The sequence below is a fragment of the Papio anubis genome, chromosome 20, assembly GCF_008728515.1.
Source record: "Papio anubis isolate 15944 chromosome 20, Panubis1.0, whole genome shotgun sequence".
NCBI lineage: Eukaryota > Metazoa > Chordata > Mammalia > Primates > Cercopithecidae > Papio > Papio anubis.
In genome coordinates, this window is record NC_044995.1 from 17,808,490 (window position 1) to 17,824,376 (window position 15,887).

Sequence of the window (15,887 nt, forward strand, 5' to 3'; positions counted from 1 at the left end):
CTGGGCCCTGGGTGATGGAGGGGATCAGGGCCCCCAAGAAGAGGTGCCACTCCCGCTTCGCCAGGCTTGCCCCAGGGCCAGGGTCTGTGCCAGGTGTGGGTGGTGGGTGGGAAGGGGTGGGGTGAGTCATCAGGGCCAGCCCTGCCCTGCTTTTATTTAAGGTCCCCAGCAGTCCCCAGCACCACGGCTGCCTGACCCTGTCCCAGCCATGTCCGTGAGTGCTCCAGGGGCCCAGGGTGGGGCCGAGTAGGGAGGGGGCTGGGGGCTCCTCTTTCAAAGGAGCAAGTGGGCAGTGGGTGCGCCATGGATGGGCCTGGGTTGTGGCCTCTGGGTGACCGCCCTTCCTGATTGTCCCCTCTACCTCTTTGTGGCTTCCTCTGGGTCCCTCTTTGAGGATTTTTCTGTTTTTCTTTGTCGCTCTCCCCATCTGTTTCTCTGTCTCTGGTCTCTTTCCTGCCTCTCTGCCACCCTTTTCTCTTCCACTGATTTCTGCCAGTCTCAGTCCTGGTCGGCTCCTCTGAGGGGTGACCCACCTTCTGCCTCCCTCCTCAGTGTCACTGGCTCACAGTGGCCCCTGCACTCCACTCTTGCAGAACGTCCCCCACAAGTCCTTGCTGCCCGAGGGCATCCGCCCTGGCACGGTGCTGAGAATTCGTGGCTTGGTTCCTCCCAACGCCGGCAGGTGAGACCCCAGGCCCTAGGGGTAAAGGGTACAGGTCTCCAGGCTCAGCCGACCCCCAATTTTTGCAATCCAGAAATAGGGGCCCTAGGCCATCTGTATCCACCAGGCTACGAGTCCGAGGCCATTTCTGACCTCAAATCTGATATATTCACTTATTTGCCCCATGCCTTTGTGGCTGGGGTCCCTAAGTTTCCCTAAGAATTTGAGGTTCCTGGGTAATCTCAGGGTTCCTAGATATAGTCCTATGACTTCCATGTCTGAGTCCCAGGGAACTCTGGGAATACTCCAAGTCCTGTAGACACCTGGACCCTGGGAGTCTTTGCCAAGCCATCCTTTGACTTCCTGGCTAAGGAACTCTGGGCCTTCTGGATTCTGGGGTACCCTGGAAATACTGGGCTTCCTGGTATTCTTCTTTGTCCTGTAGAACCTGAGGGTTCCCTGGGCATCAGGAGCGCCCTGGCCATCACCCAGACCTCTTGGGCAGCTCCCAGGCTCTTTGGAAATGAGGGCACCCTGCCCTAAGCATAGTGACTTTGGTCTGGGCAGGTTTCTGCCAAGGGCCTCATGACATTTTGGCTGCCTTGGGAATCTAAGCTCCCTGGTCATTAGTCAGCCACCTCTCCTTCTGCTGTGTGTGCCTGTCTTCAGGTCCCTGTTAATTTGGGGGTGCTCTGGGAATGGGGAGTCCCATCCCATAAGCCTTTTGAAGGACTTTGGTCTGGGTGGTTTATTTTTTGGTTGTTCATTCATTTTTTTGTAAGATGGGGTCTTGCTATGTTGCCCAGGCTGGTCTTTAACTTCTGGGCCCAAGTGATCCTCCCTTCTCCACCTCCCAGAGTGCTGGGATTACAGGGTGAGCCACTGCACCCAGCCAACATTTCATTTACTTATTCATTCAAAGTGAATTGTAGACATCAGTATTCCTCACCCTCAACATTTCTTGGTCTGGGTGGTTTCTGAGCCCTGACGGCCACCAACCCCACTTCCAGGTTCCACGTAAACCTGCTGTGCGGGGAGGAGCAGGACTCCGATGCCGCCCTGCATTTCAACCCCCGGCTGGACACGTCGGAGGTGGTCTTCAACAGCAAGGAGCAAGGCTCCTGGGGCCGCGAGGAGCGCGGGCCTGGCGTTCCTTTCCAGCGCGGGCAGCCCTTCGAGGTGCTCATCATCGCGTCCGACGACGGCTTCAAGGTGCGTCTCTGAGACAGGGGCGTGGACGCCAAGACCTAGGTCCCTGGAGCAGAGGGTTGGGCAAAGCCAGGCTATTGGTGGAAGGCAGGGAGGTTGGGGCGGGGTGACGGGGGTAGGGAAGGCGAGGCCAAGGCAGAGAAGGGTGTCCTTCGACCCTCTCTCTCGCCTAAACAACTCCCACTTGGGTCAGAGAGACAGCAGGGTCAGGAGGAGGCGAGCACCAACCCAGTGTCCAAGGGGTGGGCGTCCTAGCGGGAAGGCGTGGCCCTGACTCGCCATTCCAGACCCTACTCCCGGTTCATTCCTTCCTGAGGCCCTTCCGGGATTTGAGGCATGGGGAAGAATGGGCTGGAGACAGGGCCCAGGAACTCGTCCTAGCTCAAGGGTTGGGGGGTGGAGGTGGCGGCAGATCCTCCGCCACCCAGACCTTACGCGAATTCACCTCCCTCCTCTGCGCTTTAATAGCGGGTAATGCTCTCGGAAATAAGAATATCCATTACCAAGACTAAAAAAGCCGTTTTTTACTGCGCCACCCAGTAAACTCGTTTGATCCTCACGCAAGAGTTAGAATGAACAATAGCCCCATTTTCCCAGTGGGGAAACTGAGGCCCAGAGGGGATGAGTGATTTTCCCCAGGGCCACCCAGCATGGGCCTCCGGAATCCTCACCACCGAACCTCCCCTGCAGGCCGTGGTTGGGGACGCCCAGTACCACCACTTCCGCCACCGCCTGCCGCTGGCGCGCGTGCGCCTGGTGGAGGTGGGCGGGGACGTGCAGCTGGACTCCGTGAAGATCTTCTGAGCAGAAGCCCAGGCGGGCCTGGGGCCTTGGGTGGCAAATAAAGCGTTAGCCCGCAGCGCGACTGTGTCTGTGTCCCATTCACTGAGATGAGCAAACTGAGGCCCAGAGAAGTGTGAACAGTGACTGGGAGTTACACAGCGAATCCGAGCCGGGGGCGGGCTTTGAACCTGACTGTGCTTAGGACACTTTCTGCGAAGGCATAAGGGTCGCGATCTGGGAAGGAGTGGATCTGGGGCGTGTGCTGACGCAGCATTTGTGCAAAGCAAGCCAGGCCGAAATGTGGTCGGGCGGATCTGCTGGCGTTTGGGGCGCGGAGGGGTTCACCGCAGTCCTGGTGCCCCCACTGCAGATCTAAGGAGCACCAACATGGGTCCATCTGCAAAGGGGGCGAATGAGTCCCACCTTTCTGGTCATTCGTGGGCCCCAATACTACGCGTGGAAAGCGTGTTATAATGTCCCTGGGTCCCGTATCCCCCTGCAGCTCATCTCTCTCACCCTCTTTTCTCCTGGCCTCCCGCCCGCAGAGACGTCCTGGGTGGGGCTGGGAAGCCCGACCTGCGTCTCACGGCTCCCGCTGTTCCCCAGTCGGGACAAGTACCCGCCTGCGCACCCTCGGGACAGACGCGAAGGCAGCGGCCCCGGCTCTGCGGAGCAGCGGGGAGGTCTTGAAGGGCAGCGCGGGGTTTCCGTGGCGCAGCGAGCCCCATTCCCGCGCGCCCTCCACTCTCCCCTACGGTCCCGACCCCGGCCCTAGCCCTGGTTACTGTGACAGACGGGGAAGCAGATGCCAAGTGCAGCCCTGGGCCCAGTTTGGCTTTCAGGGTTCAGGGCGTCGCTGGGGCTCCCCTTAATGGCGAGGAGGGGGAGAGTCTGGGCGCACTGTGCGCCCCGAGCCCGCACCCTCGGCGAAGCACCCTGCAGCGGCCGCGGGTCTCAGGTGCGGACAGTGAAGCCAGCCCAGGGCTGCAATCAGAAGCTGCACGTGGGTGCTCGGGGCCGGCTGTTCCGGAACCTTCATCCGGAGCCACGCCTTGATGAGCGCGCCGGGACTTGGGCCTCGTTCCCCGCCTTTGAGCCTCCGACTCCTTGGCGGTCGCCGCCGGCATTGCAGCCTGGACCGAGGCGGACGCAGGAAGCTGGTGTGGTTCCTGGCCTGGCCTGAATCTGATTCTGGAGTCGGGTGGGGACGCCAGGTTCGCTGCAGGGCCCAGGTGCGTTCAGGACCCGGGGTTTTCTGCCCCTGCGACCCTCGGGCTGGGCGGTCCCTTCCCGCGTTCGGCCCTGGAGTGGGTGGGCGGCGGTCAGGAGGGAGCCCCGCTCAGGTGAGGAGGCCTGGGAGAGGCCGGGTTCTCCTAGTCCTCCGGGGCTCCTGCATGAATGAGTTCGCTCTTATTTCATTTGGCTGTGACGAGTGGTTTCAAAATACTATTTTTTTTTTTCGTAAAGATAACATATGCGTGTGGTACATATTTCAAAACATACAGTGAAATGAACATATTATTGGCACAAGTGGTGAATGTGGTTGGGTCTTCGGATTAGATGGTAGCGATCCAGCCGTGTTAATGTACCGATTTTCACCGTGCCCGACAGTGTACATGTGGGAACCTGTCCCTGTTTGTGGAAAACATAGTTAGATATTTGGAGGTGCCGCATGTTTGCGACTTATTCTCAAATGGTTTGCCGAAAATGGAGATTTGGAGCTGGGCGCGATGCCTCAGGCCTGTAATCCCAGCATTTTGGAAGGCTGATGTCAGAGCCTCGCTTGAGGCCAGGTGTATGAGACCAGCCTTGATAATATAGCAACAGCCCGATCACTACAGAAAATTTAAATATATAACAAGCGGAGATTTATACTTTTTTTTGTATGTTTGTCATTTATAAATAAACGCGTATATATGTATATGCACATATATGTACACATACATCTATCCTCTTTACTGGCAGAATACTGCTGTTTCCCTGGTCTTCATTTCATGTGTATCTTTCAGAAAATCCCCTGTGGACCTCTGCACATATGCACGGGTAGTTTCTTCCCCTCCTTGCATAAATGGTAGCACCCTCCACCCACTGTACCGTGTTCATGGCTTAGGAACGTGAGTCCCAGCAACATTCCCTGAGTTCCTTCTGTGTGGAGCCACTGCGCCAACCATTCCTTCAATCCCCCATACAACCTTTTGAAGGAGATCCTCTATGCATGGTTTCCCAATGAGGAATTTGATGGCAACGAAAGTTGAGTGACTTGGTTCAAGGTCGCACGCACATCAGGTAGATGGTGGACCCAAGTGAATGTGATTCCTCTCCTTAGGGTCTTAGCCTCTGGAAATTACATTTGGTTTGCTTTCATTTATTACTTTATACTTATGTGTGTGTGTGGGGGGGTGTGTGTGTGGGGGTGTGTGTATCTCTCTTTTTTTTTTTTTTTTTTTTGAGATGGAGCCTTGCTCTGTCGCCCAGGCTGGAGTGCAGCGATGCTATCTCCGCGCACTGCAAGCTCCGCCTCCCGGGTTCACGCCATTCTCCTGCCTCAGCCTCCTCAGTAGCTGGGAATATAGGCACCCACCACCGCACCTGGCTAATTTTTTGTATTTTTAGTAGAGATGGGGTTTCACCATGTTAGCCAGGATGGTCTCCATCTCTTGACCCCGTGATCCACCCGCCTTGGCCTCCCAAAGTGCTGGGATTACAGACGTGAGCCACTGCACTGGCCTTTTTTTTTTTTTTTTTTTGAGAGAGTCTTGCTGTATCACCCAGGCTAGAATGCAGGGGTGCAATCTTGGCTCACTGCAACCTCCACTTCCCGGGTTCAAGCGATTCTCCTGTCTCATCCTCCCGAGTAGTTGGGATTACATTTGTGTGCACCATGCCTGGCTAATTTTTGTATTTTTAGTAGAAACAGGGTTTCACCATGTTGGTCAGGCTGGTCTTGAACTCCTGACCTCAGGTGATCCACCCACCTCAGCCTCCCAAAGTGCAGGGATTACAGTTGTGAGCCACTGCAGCCAGCCACTTTTTATATATTTTTCAAAGACAACATCTTGCTCTATCACACCCAGGCTGGAGTGCAGTGGCATGATCCCAGCTCACTGAAGCCTCGACTTTCAAGGCTCAAGCAATCCTCCTGACTCAGCCTCCAAAGGAGCTGGGACTGCAGGCACGCACCACCATTCCTGGCTAATTTAAAAATTTTTTTTGTAGGGACAGGGTCACTCAACCTTTGGGGGCATCAAATTCCTCACTGGGAAGTTTCCCAATTGGGAACTCAAGGAAGGGTTGGCACAGTGGCTACACACAGTAGGAACTCCTAGACTCAAGCAGTCCTCCTGCCTCAGCCTCCCAAAGTGCTAGGAACACAGACGTGAGCCACCTCACCTAGCCTTGGTGGTGTTTTTTGTTTTTTTGTTTTTGTTTTTGTTGTTTTTTGAGACAGAGTCTCGCTCTGTTGCCCAGGCTGGAGTTCAGTGGCACAGTCTCGGCTCACTGCAAGCTCTGCCTCCTGGGTTCACGCCATTCTCCTGCCTCAGTGTCCCAAGTAGCTGGAACTACAGGCGCCCGTCAACCTTGGTGTTTTTAATATCAACTTCATTAATATGTCATTTACACACAGTAAAATAATTCTTCCTTTTAAACTGTACAGTTTTAAAAGGGTGGCTCACGCCTGTAATCCCAGCCCTTTGGAAGGCCGAGGCAAGTGGATCACCTGAGGTCAGGAGTTCGAGACCAGCCTGGCCAACATGGTGAAACCCTGTGTCTACTAAAAATACAAAAATTAGCTGGGCGTGGTGGCGCACACCTGTAATCCCAGCTACTACAGGACTGAGGCAGGAGGATGGCTTGAACCTGGGAGGCAGAGGTTGCAGTGACCCGAGATGGTGCCACTGCACTCCAGCCTGGGCAACAAAGCGAGACTCCATCTCAAAAAAATAAATACAAAAATTTTTAAAAAGTGTACATTTCTGTGAATTTAGACAAAGACATCCATTGTGTGGCCACCATGATCAAGGTACAGTCTAATTGTGAGATTTCCTCACCCCTCCCAGTCACACCCCTGGTGCCTGGGTGGTGACCACTCATCCGCTCTCAAGCTTCTTAAATTACTTTTTCCCTGCTCTAAAATTTGGTGGAGGCTGGGCGCGGTGGCCCTCGCCTGTAATTCCAGTACTTTGGGAGGCTGAGGTGCGTGGATCACCTGAGGTCAGGAGTTCAAGACCAGCCTGGCCAACATGGTGAAAACCTGTCTCTACTGAAAATACAAAAATTATTTGGGCATGGTGGTGCATGCCTCTAGTCCCAGCTACTTGGGAGGCTGAGGCAGGAGACTCGCTTGAACTTGGGAGGCAGAGGTTGCAGCGAGTCGAGATCATGGCACTGCACTCCAGCCTGGGGGACAGAGCAAGACTCTGTCTCTAAATAAATAAATAAATAAGTAGATAAATTTGGGTAGAAAAGTATAGTACTCTTTTTGTAAAAGTCTGGCTACTTCTGCTTAGCATACATAATGTTTTAGGTTCATTCATGTGTTTTCTTCATGTAGTTCATTTCTTTGGGTTGTAATCCACCGTGTGAACCTGAGTTTGCTGATCTGTTCACGTGTTGATGGACACGTGAGTTGTTGCCAGTGTGGTTGATTATGAATAAAGATTGTATGAAAAGTCTTTGATGTTTTGGCTGGGCGCGGTGGCTCAAGCTTGTAATCCCAGCACTTTGGGAGGCCGAGACGGGCGGATCACGAGGTCAGGAGATCGAGACCATCCTGGCTAACACGGTGAAACCCCGTCTCCACTAAAAAATACAAAAAACTAGCCGGGCAAGGTGGGGGGCACCTGTAGTCCCAGCTACTCGGGAGGCTGAGGCAGGAGAATGGCGTGAACCCGGGAGGCGGAGCTTGCAGTGAGCCGAGATCTGGCCACTGCACTCCAGCCTGGGTGACAGAGCAAGACTCCGTCTCAAAAAAAAACAAAAAAAAAAAAACCAGACAAGTCTTTGATGTTTTTATTTCTTTTGGGTCAATACCCAAATATATGACACAGGAGTATACCTGTGTCATATAAGTGTACGTTTAAGTTTATTTATTTATTTATTATTATTATTTGAGCCAGGGTCTCTCTCTGTCACTGAGGCTGGAATGCAGTGGCACCACCATAGCTCACTGCAGCCTCCAACTTGGCTCAAGCAATCCTCCTGCCTCAGCCTCGAGTAGCTGGGACTGTGGGTGTGTGCCACTATGCCTAGCTAAGTTTAATTTAATGAACTAATTATTTTTTATTTATTTATTTTTTTGAGACGGAGTCTTGCTCTGTCACCAGGCTGGAGTACAGTGGCACGATCTCGGGTCACTGCAACAACCTCTGACTCCCTGGTTCAAGCGATTCTCCTGTCTCAGCCTCCTGAGTAGCTGGAATTACAGGTGCGCGCCACCACACCCGGCTAATTTTTGTATTTTTAGTAGAGACAGGGTTTCACCATGTTAGCCAGGATGGTCTCGATCTCCTGACCTAGTGATCCACCTGCCTCCGCCTCCCAAAGTGCTGGGATTATAGGCGTGAGCCACCGCGCCCAGCCTATGCCTGGCTAATTTTTGTGTTTTTAGTAGAGGCAGGGTTTCACCATATTGGCCAGGCTGGTCTTGAATTTCTGACCTCAGGTTATCCACCTGCCTCAGCTTCCCAAAGTGCTGGGATTACAGGCATGAGCTACCACGCCCAGCCTAATTTTTAAATTTTTTTTTTAGGGGCAGGGTCTCACTGTATTCTCCAGGTTGGTCTCCAACTCCTGGGCTCAAGCAGTCCTCCTACCTCAGCCTCTCAAGATGGTGTGATTACAGGCACGAGTCACTTTGCCCCGCCCAATATGCTTACCTTTATAAGAAACTTCAGGCCGGGCGCGGTGGCTCATGCCTGTAATCCCAGCACTTTGGGAGGCTGAGACCGGCGGATCACAAGGTCAGGAGATTGAGACCATCCTGGCTAACACGGTGAAACCCCGTCTCTACTAAAAATACAAAAAAATTAGCCGGGCATAGTGGCGGGCGCCTGTAGTCCTAGCTACTCGGGAGGCTAAGGCAGGAGAATGGCATGAACCCCGGAGGCGGAGCTTGCAGTGAGCCGAGATCGGGCCACCGCACTCCAGCCTGGGTGACTGAGCAAGACTGCGTCTCAAAAAAAAAAAAAAGAAAAAAGTCTAATTGGGATGACATTCATTTTATCAGTTATTTTTTCTGTTATGTTGTGTGCTTTTGTGACCTACTTAAATCTTTGCTTAAGAAAGCTTCATGAGAAACATTTATCACAAAGATTTCTTTTTATGTTTTATTGTGGAAAGTTTATAGTTTTAGCATTTAAGTTTAGTTTTTTAACTTTATTTATTTATTTATTTTGAGATGGAATTTCACTCTTGTCACCTAGGCTGGAGTGCAGTGGCACGATCTTGGCTCACTGCAACCTCCACCTCCCGGGTTCAAGCGATTCTCCTGCCTCAGCCCCCTGAGTATCTGGGACTACAGGCGCCCGCCACCACGCCCGGCTAATTTTTGTATTTTTAATAGAGACAGGGTTTCACCACGTTGGCCAGGCTGTTCTTGAACTCCTGACCTCAGGTGATCCACCCACCTCGGCCTCCCAAAGTGCTGGGATTACAGGAGTGAGTCACGTCACCCGGCCTAACTTTAGTTAATTTTTGTCTCATTAGTTAATACATTGTTTCTAGTTAATTTTTAGTTATTTTTAGTTAATTTTTGTGTGTGGTACAAGTTAAGGATCAAGGTTCTTTTCTCACTCTATAGATGTCCAGTTATTTCACCCTATTTGTTGAAGTGACTTATCTTTTCTCCTCATTGATTTATATTGGCAGTTTTGTTAAAAATTAATTGACCATTTTTGTTGTTTTAAATCTGCAGTTAATCATTCTTCTGATTCCTTATTTTATGTATCTATCCTTATCTTGATAGCGTATTCCTAATTACTGTAGCTTTATAGTGGGTCTTTCTCTCTCTCTGTCTTTTTTTTTTTTTTTTTAAGATGGAGTCTCTCTCTGTCACCCAGGCTGGAGTGCAGTGGCACGATCACGGCTCATGGCAACCTCTGCCTCCTGAGTTCAAGCAATTCTCCTGCCTCAGCCTCCCGAGTAGCTGGGATTACAGGTGCCCACCACCACGCCCTGCTACTTTTTGTATTTTTAGCAGAGATGGGGTTTCACCATGTTGGTCAGGCTGGTCTTGAGCTCCTGACCTCAGGTAATCTGCCCACCTCAGCCTCCCAAAGTGCTGGCATTATAGGCAAGAGCCACTGCGTCCGGCCTCTTTTTTCTTTTTTTGAGACAGGTTCTCACTCTGTTTCCCAAGCTGGAGCGCAGTGGTGCAATCACAGCTCACTGCAGTCTCAGCCTCCTGGGCTCACCCTCCTAAGTAGCTGGGACTACAGGCACATGCCACCACGCCCAGCTAATGTCTGTACTTTTTGGAGAGACACGGTCTCACCACGTTGCCCAGGCTGGTCTGGAATTCCTGGGCTCAAGCCATCCACCCACCTTGGCCTCCCAAAGTGAATAGTGAGTCTTCTTCTTCTTCTCTTCTTTTTTTTTTTTTTTTTTTTTGAGACGGAGTCTTGCTAAGTCGCCCAGGCTGGAGTGCATCTCGGCTCACTGCAAGCTCCGCCTCCCGGGTTCATGCCATTCTCCTGCCTCAGCCTCCCAAGTAGCTGGGACTACAGGCACCCGCCACTATGCCCGGCTATTTTTTTTTTTGTACTTTTAGTAGAGACGGGGTTTCACCTTGTTAGCCAGGATGGTCTTGATCTCCTGACGTCGTGATCCGCCCATCTCGGCCTCCCAAAGTGCTGGGATTACAGGCGTGAGCCACCGCGCCCGGCCAAATAGTGAGTCTTAAAGTCACGTTATATGTGTTGCAACTTTGTTCTCCTTTCTCAAAATTGTTGTTTTATTCTATGTCATTTTCATTTTTCAATACATTTCAGTGGATAATTGTACAAAAATTTTATCTGTGTTTCTATTTTGTTTTTAAGTCAGTTTTGGTAATTTGTGTCTCTCTAGGGATTTGTTCATTTCATCTAAATTGCCTAATTAGTTGACCTAAATCTGTTCATAATATTCCCCTATGATTTTTTAAAATTTGTGCACCATGTTAATGTTTTTTCCTCCTTCATTCTTGATTTTGGTAATTGACAGCTTCTGTCTTTTTTATTTTTCTTACTCTTTTGTTGAACTTTTCAATGAGCTAACTGATGTCATCAAAAACCAGTGTACTAGTTTTGTTGATCTTTTTTTTTCTTTTTGAGACAGAGTCTCGCTCTGTCCCCCAGGCTGGAGTGCAGTGGCGCAATCTTGGCTCACTGCAAGCTCCGCCTCCTGGGTTCAAGCGATTCTCCTGCCTCAGCCTCCCGAGTAGCTGGGACTACAGGCACCCGCCACCACGCCCGGCTAATTTTTATATTTTTAGCAGAGACGGAGGTTCACTGTGTTTGCCAGGGTGGTCCCAATCTCGTGACCTCGGGATCTGCCCGTCTTGGCCTCTCGAAGTGCTGGGATTACAGGCGTGAGCCACCATGCCCGGCCCTTTTTTTTTTTTTTTTATTGAGACAGAGTCTCACTCTGTCGCCAAAGGCTAGAGTGCAGTGGCACGATCTTGGCTCACAGCAACCTCCACCTCTGGGTTCAAGAGATTCTCCTGCCTCAGCCTCCTGAGTAGCTGGGATTACAGGTATGCACCACCATGCCCAGCTAATTTTTATATTTTTAATAGAGATGGGGTTTCACCATGTTGGCCAGACTGGTCTCTAACTCCTGACCTCAGGTGATCCACCCACCTCGGCCTCCCAAAGTGCTGGGATTACAGGTGTGAGCCACTGCACCCAGCCCAATTTTGTTGATCTTTTCTTTTCTTTTTTTGAGACAAGAGTCTCACTCTGTCACCCAGGCTGGAGTGCAGTGGCTCGATCTTGACTCACTGCAACCTCCACCTCCCAGGTTCAAGTGACTCTCCTGCCTCAGCCTCCCGAGTAGCTGGGACTACAGGCAGGTGCCACCACACCTGGCTAATTTTTGTATTTTCAGTAGAGATGGGGTTTTGCCACGTTGGCCGAGCTGGTCTCAAACTCCAGATCTCAGGTGGTCCACCTGCCTCAGTCTCCTAATATGCTGGGATTACAGGCGTGAGCCACTGTGCCCAGCCCAATCCTCTCTCTCTCTCTCTTTTTTTTTTTTTTTGAGATGGAGTCTTGCTCTGTTGCCCAGGCTGGAGTGCAGTAGCATGATCTCGGCTCACTGCAACCTCTGCCTCCCGGGTTCAAGTGATTCTGCTGCCTCAGCCTCCCGAGTAGCTGGGAATACAGGTGCCCATGCCTGGCTAATTTGTATTTTTAGTAGAGATGGGGTTTCAACCATATTGGCCAGGCTGGTCTTGAACTCCTGACCTTGTGATCTGCCCGTCTCAGCCTCCCAAAGTGTTGGGACTACAGGCATGTGCCACTGCGCCCGGCTTCTCCCTATCTCTTAAAAACAAAACAACAACAACAACAACAACAAAAACAGAGGAGACTGAGGCAAAGCAAAGTTTTAAATTTTTAAATAATAACAGTAATTATTATTATTATTATTATTATTATTATTTCGAGAGAAGGTCTCACTCCGTTGCCCAGGCTGGAGTGCAGTGGTGCAGTCTCAGCTCACTGCAACCCCCGCTTCCCGTCCTCAAGCCATCCTCCCACCTGAGCCTCCAGAGTAGCTGGAACTACAGTCACACACCACCATGCCCAGCTAATTTTTGTATTTTTTCTAGAGACAGAGTCTCACCACATTGCCCAGGCTGATTTCAAACTCCTGCACTCTAGGGGTCTGCCTGGGTCGGCCTCCCAAAGTGCTGGCATTACAGGTGTAAGCCACCATGCCCAGTCAAGGGGAAGTTTTTAAAGGCAAAATAAGGAGGATTACATACATTGTTTTGAATCAATTATCCTTGGCTACAAGACTTGATAACAAAGGTGGCATCAGTTCAAGGTTGGACAGGCAGTTACTGAACAAAAGTACTTTCTGTGTAACGTTGCTTCAGACTTTGTGTGAGGTTGTGGTTTTTGGAGAGTCTTTCGCAATCTTTCCTATCAGGCATTTGTGCATGAGCACCCTCCTTTCATGACCTTCCCCGGTGCCTTTATTTATTTATTTATTTATTTATTTATTTATTTATTTATTTATTTATTTTGAGACAGAGTTTCACTCTTGTCCAGGCTGGAGTGCAATGGTGCGATCTCTGCAACCTCTGCCTCCTGGGTTCAAGTAATTCTCCTACCTCAGCCTCCTGAGTAGCTGGGATTATAGGCGCCCACCATCAGTCCCGGCTAATTTTGTGTATTTTTAGTAGAGACAGGGTTTCACCATGTTGGCCAGGCTGGTCTCCAACACTGGACCTCAGGTGATCCACCCACCTCGGCCTCCCAAAGTGCTAGGATTACAGGCGTGAGCCACCACACCTGGCCCAGTCTCTGGTTTTTGATATGGTCATCCATATGGTCTTAAGTTCTAAGAAATGCATGGCTAAGCAATTTCGTCAGGGTGTGAGCATCATAGAGTGACTTATGCAAACTTAGGTGGTACAGCCCACCCCAGCCCTAGGCTGTATGAAGTAGCCTATAACTCATAAGCTACAAGCATGCACAGCATTTAACTGTACTGAACACAGTGGGCAACTGTAACACAATGGTAAGTATTCATGTATATAAACATATCTGAATATTAAAAAGGTACAGTAAAACTAAGGTATAAAAGATGACAGATGGGCCAGGCACCCCAATTCATTCCTGTAATCCTAGCACTTTGGGAGGCTGAGGTGGGCGGATCACTTGAGGTCAGAAGTTCGAAACCAGCCTGGCCAACATGGTGAAACCGCGTCTCTGCTAAAAATACAAAGAAGTTTGGGCCAGGCACGGTGACTCACACATGGTGGCTCACAGGCATGATAGCGCCACCATGCCTGGCTAATTTTTGTATTTTTAATAGAGACGGGGTTTCCATGTTGACCAGGCTGGTCTTGAACTGACCTCAGGTGATCCCCCTCACCTCAGCCTCCCAAGGTGCTGGGATTACAGGCGTGAGCCACTGCGCCTGGCATTTTTTATGTTTTTTTTGGGGGGGGGGGTGCGGTGTTAATCCCAGCACCTTGGGAGGCCGATGAGGACGGATCACGAGGTCAGGAGTTCGAGACCATCCTGGCTAGCATGGTGAAACCCCGTCTCTACTAAAAACACAAAATTTAGCCAGGCATGGTGTCATGTGCCTGTAATCCCAGCTACTTGGGAGGCTGAGGCAGAAGAATCACTTGAACCTGGGAGGTGGGGGTTGCAGTGAGCCAAGATCATGCCACTGCACTCCAGCCTGGACAATAGATAGAGACTCTCTGAAAACAAAACAAAACAAAGCAAAAACAAAGAAGTTAGCCAGGTGTGGTGGTGGATGCCTGTAATCCCAGCTACTTGGGAGGCTGAGGCAGGAGGATCGCTTGAACCCGGGAGGTGGAGGTTGCCGTGAGTGGAGATCATGCCACTGTAGTCCAGCCTGGGTGACAGAGTGAGACTCCATCTCAGAAAATAAATAAATAAAAGATGACAAGTTGTACACCTATATGGGACACTTACCGTGAATGGAGCTTGCAGGACTGCACGTTGCTCCAGGTGTCAATGAGTGAGTGGTGAGTGAATGTGAAGGCTAGGACAGTACTGTATACTACCGTAGACTTTATAAGCACTGTACTCTTAGGCTACCCTAAATTAAAAAAAAAAAAAAGGAATTGTGCTACAACATTGTGATGACTGCAGCATCACTAGGTGATAGGAGTTGTTCGGCTTCATTGTAATTTTATGGAGCATTGTCGCATGTGTGGTCCATCACTGACTGAAACGTTGTTACACAGCACCTGACTGTGTATGTTACATAGTCAGGGATACAGGCCAGGTGTGGTGGCTCACGCCTGGAATCCCAGCATTTTGGGAGGCCGAGGTGGGATGACCGCTAGAGGCCAGGAGTTTGAGACCAGCCTGGGCAACATAGTGAGACCTTGTCTCTACAAAAAACAAAAACAAAATTGAAAATTATCCAGGTGTGGTGGTGCATACCTGTAGTCCCAGCTATTAGGGAAGGTGAGGCACGGGGATTGCTTGAGACTGGGAGTCTGAGGTTACAATGGGTTATGATCATGCCACTGCACTCCAACCTGAGTGACAGAGCAAGAGCATGTCTCTAAAAAAATACAGTGCTGTATAACTTTTTTTTTTTTTTTTTTTTTTAGATGGAATCTTACTCTGCTACTCAGGCTGGAATGCAGTGGCACAATCTCGGCTCACTGCAACCTCCACTTCCTGGGTTCAAGTGATTCTCCTGCCTCAGCCTTCCAAGAAGCTGGAATTACAGGTACCTGCCACCATGCCGGGCTAATTTTTGTATTTTTAGTAGAGATAGGTTTCCATGTTGGCCAGGCTGGTCTTGAACTGACCTCAGGTGATCCCCCCGACCCCAGCCTCGCAAGGTGGTGGGATTACAGGCGTGAGCCACTGCGCGTGGCATTTTGTTTTGTTTTGTTTTGTTTTGTTTTGTTTTGAGACAGAGTCTCGCTCTGGAGCTCAATAGCACGATCTCGGCTCACTGCAACCTCCACCTTTCAGGTTCAAGACCATTCTCCTGTCTCAGCCTCCTGAGTAGCTGGGACTAAAGACACGCACCATCACACCCAGCTAATTTTTTTGTTATTTATTTATTTATTTATTTATTGAGATGGAGTCTTGCTCTGTCGCCCAGGTTAGAGTGCAGTGGCGTGATCTCGGCTCACTGCAACCTCCACCACCTGGGTTCAAGCCATTCTCCTGCCTCAGCCTCCTGAATACCTAGGACTACAGGCACCTGCCATCGTGCCTGGTTAAGTTTTGTATTTTTGTAGAGACAGGGTTTCACCATGTTGACCATGCTGGTCTCAAATTCCTGACCTCAAGTGATCCTCCCGCCTCGGCCTCCCAAAGTGCTGGGTTACAGGCGTGAGCCACCATGCCTAGCTTTATAACCTTTACTTTAAACAATTTTATATATATGTGTGTGTGTGTGTGTGTGTGTGTGTATGTGTGTTTACAATTTTATTTGTCTGTTTATTTCTTTTAAGACAGTCTTGTTCTGTCACACAGGCCAGAGTGCAGTGGCACAATCACAGCTCACTGTAGCTCCAACC

At 50.4% G+C, this 15,887-nt stretch overlaps 1 protein-coding gene across 1 annotated transcript; it reads left to right on the forward strand.

The window, feature by feature from the left end:
- The first annotated feature begins 110 nt into the window (after positions 1-110).
- On the forward strand, positions 111-2,735 carry LGALS7 (galectin 7). Its single transcript, XM_021931073.2, has 4 exons — positions 111-214; positions 594-682; positions 1,672-1,873; positions 2,561-2,735. Exons 1-4 carry the CDS (start codon positions 209-211, stop codon positions 2,672-2,674), a joined length of 411 nt encoding a protein of 136 aa, XP_021786765.2. The 5' UTR covers positions 111-208; the 3' UTR covers positions 2,675-2,735.
- The last annotated feature ends 13,152 nt before the right edge of the window (positions 2,736-15,887 follow it).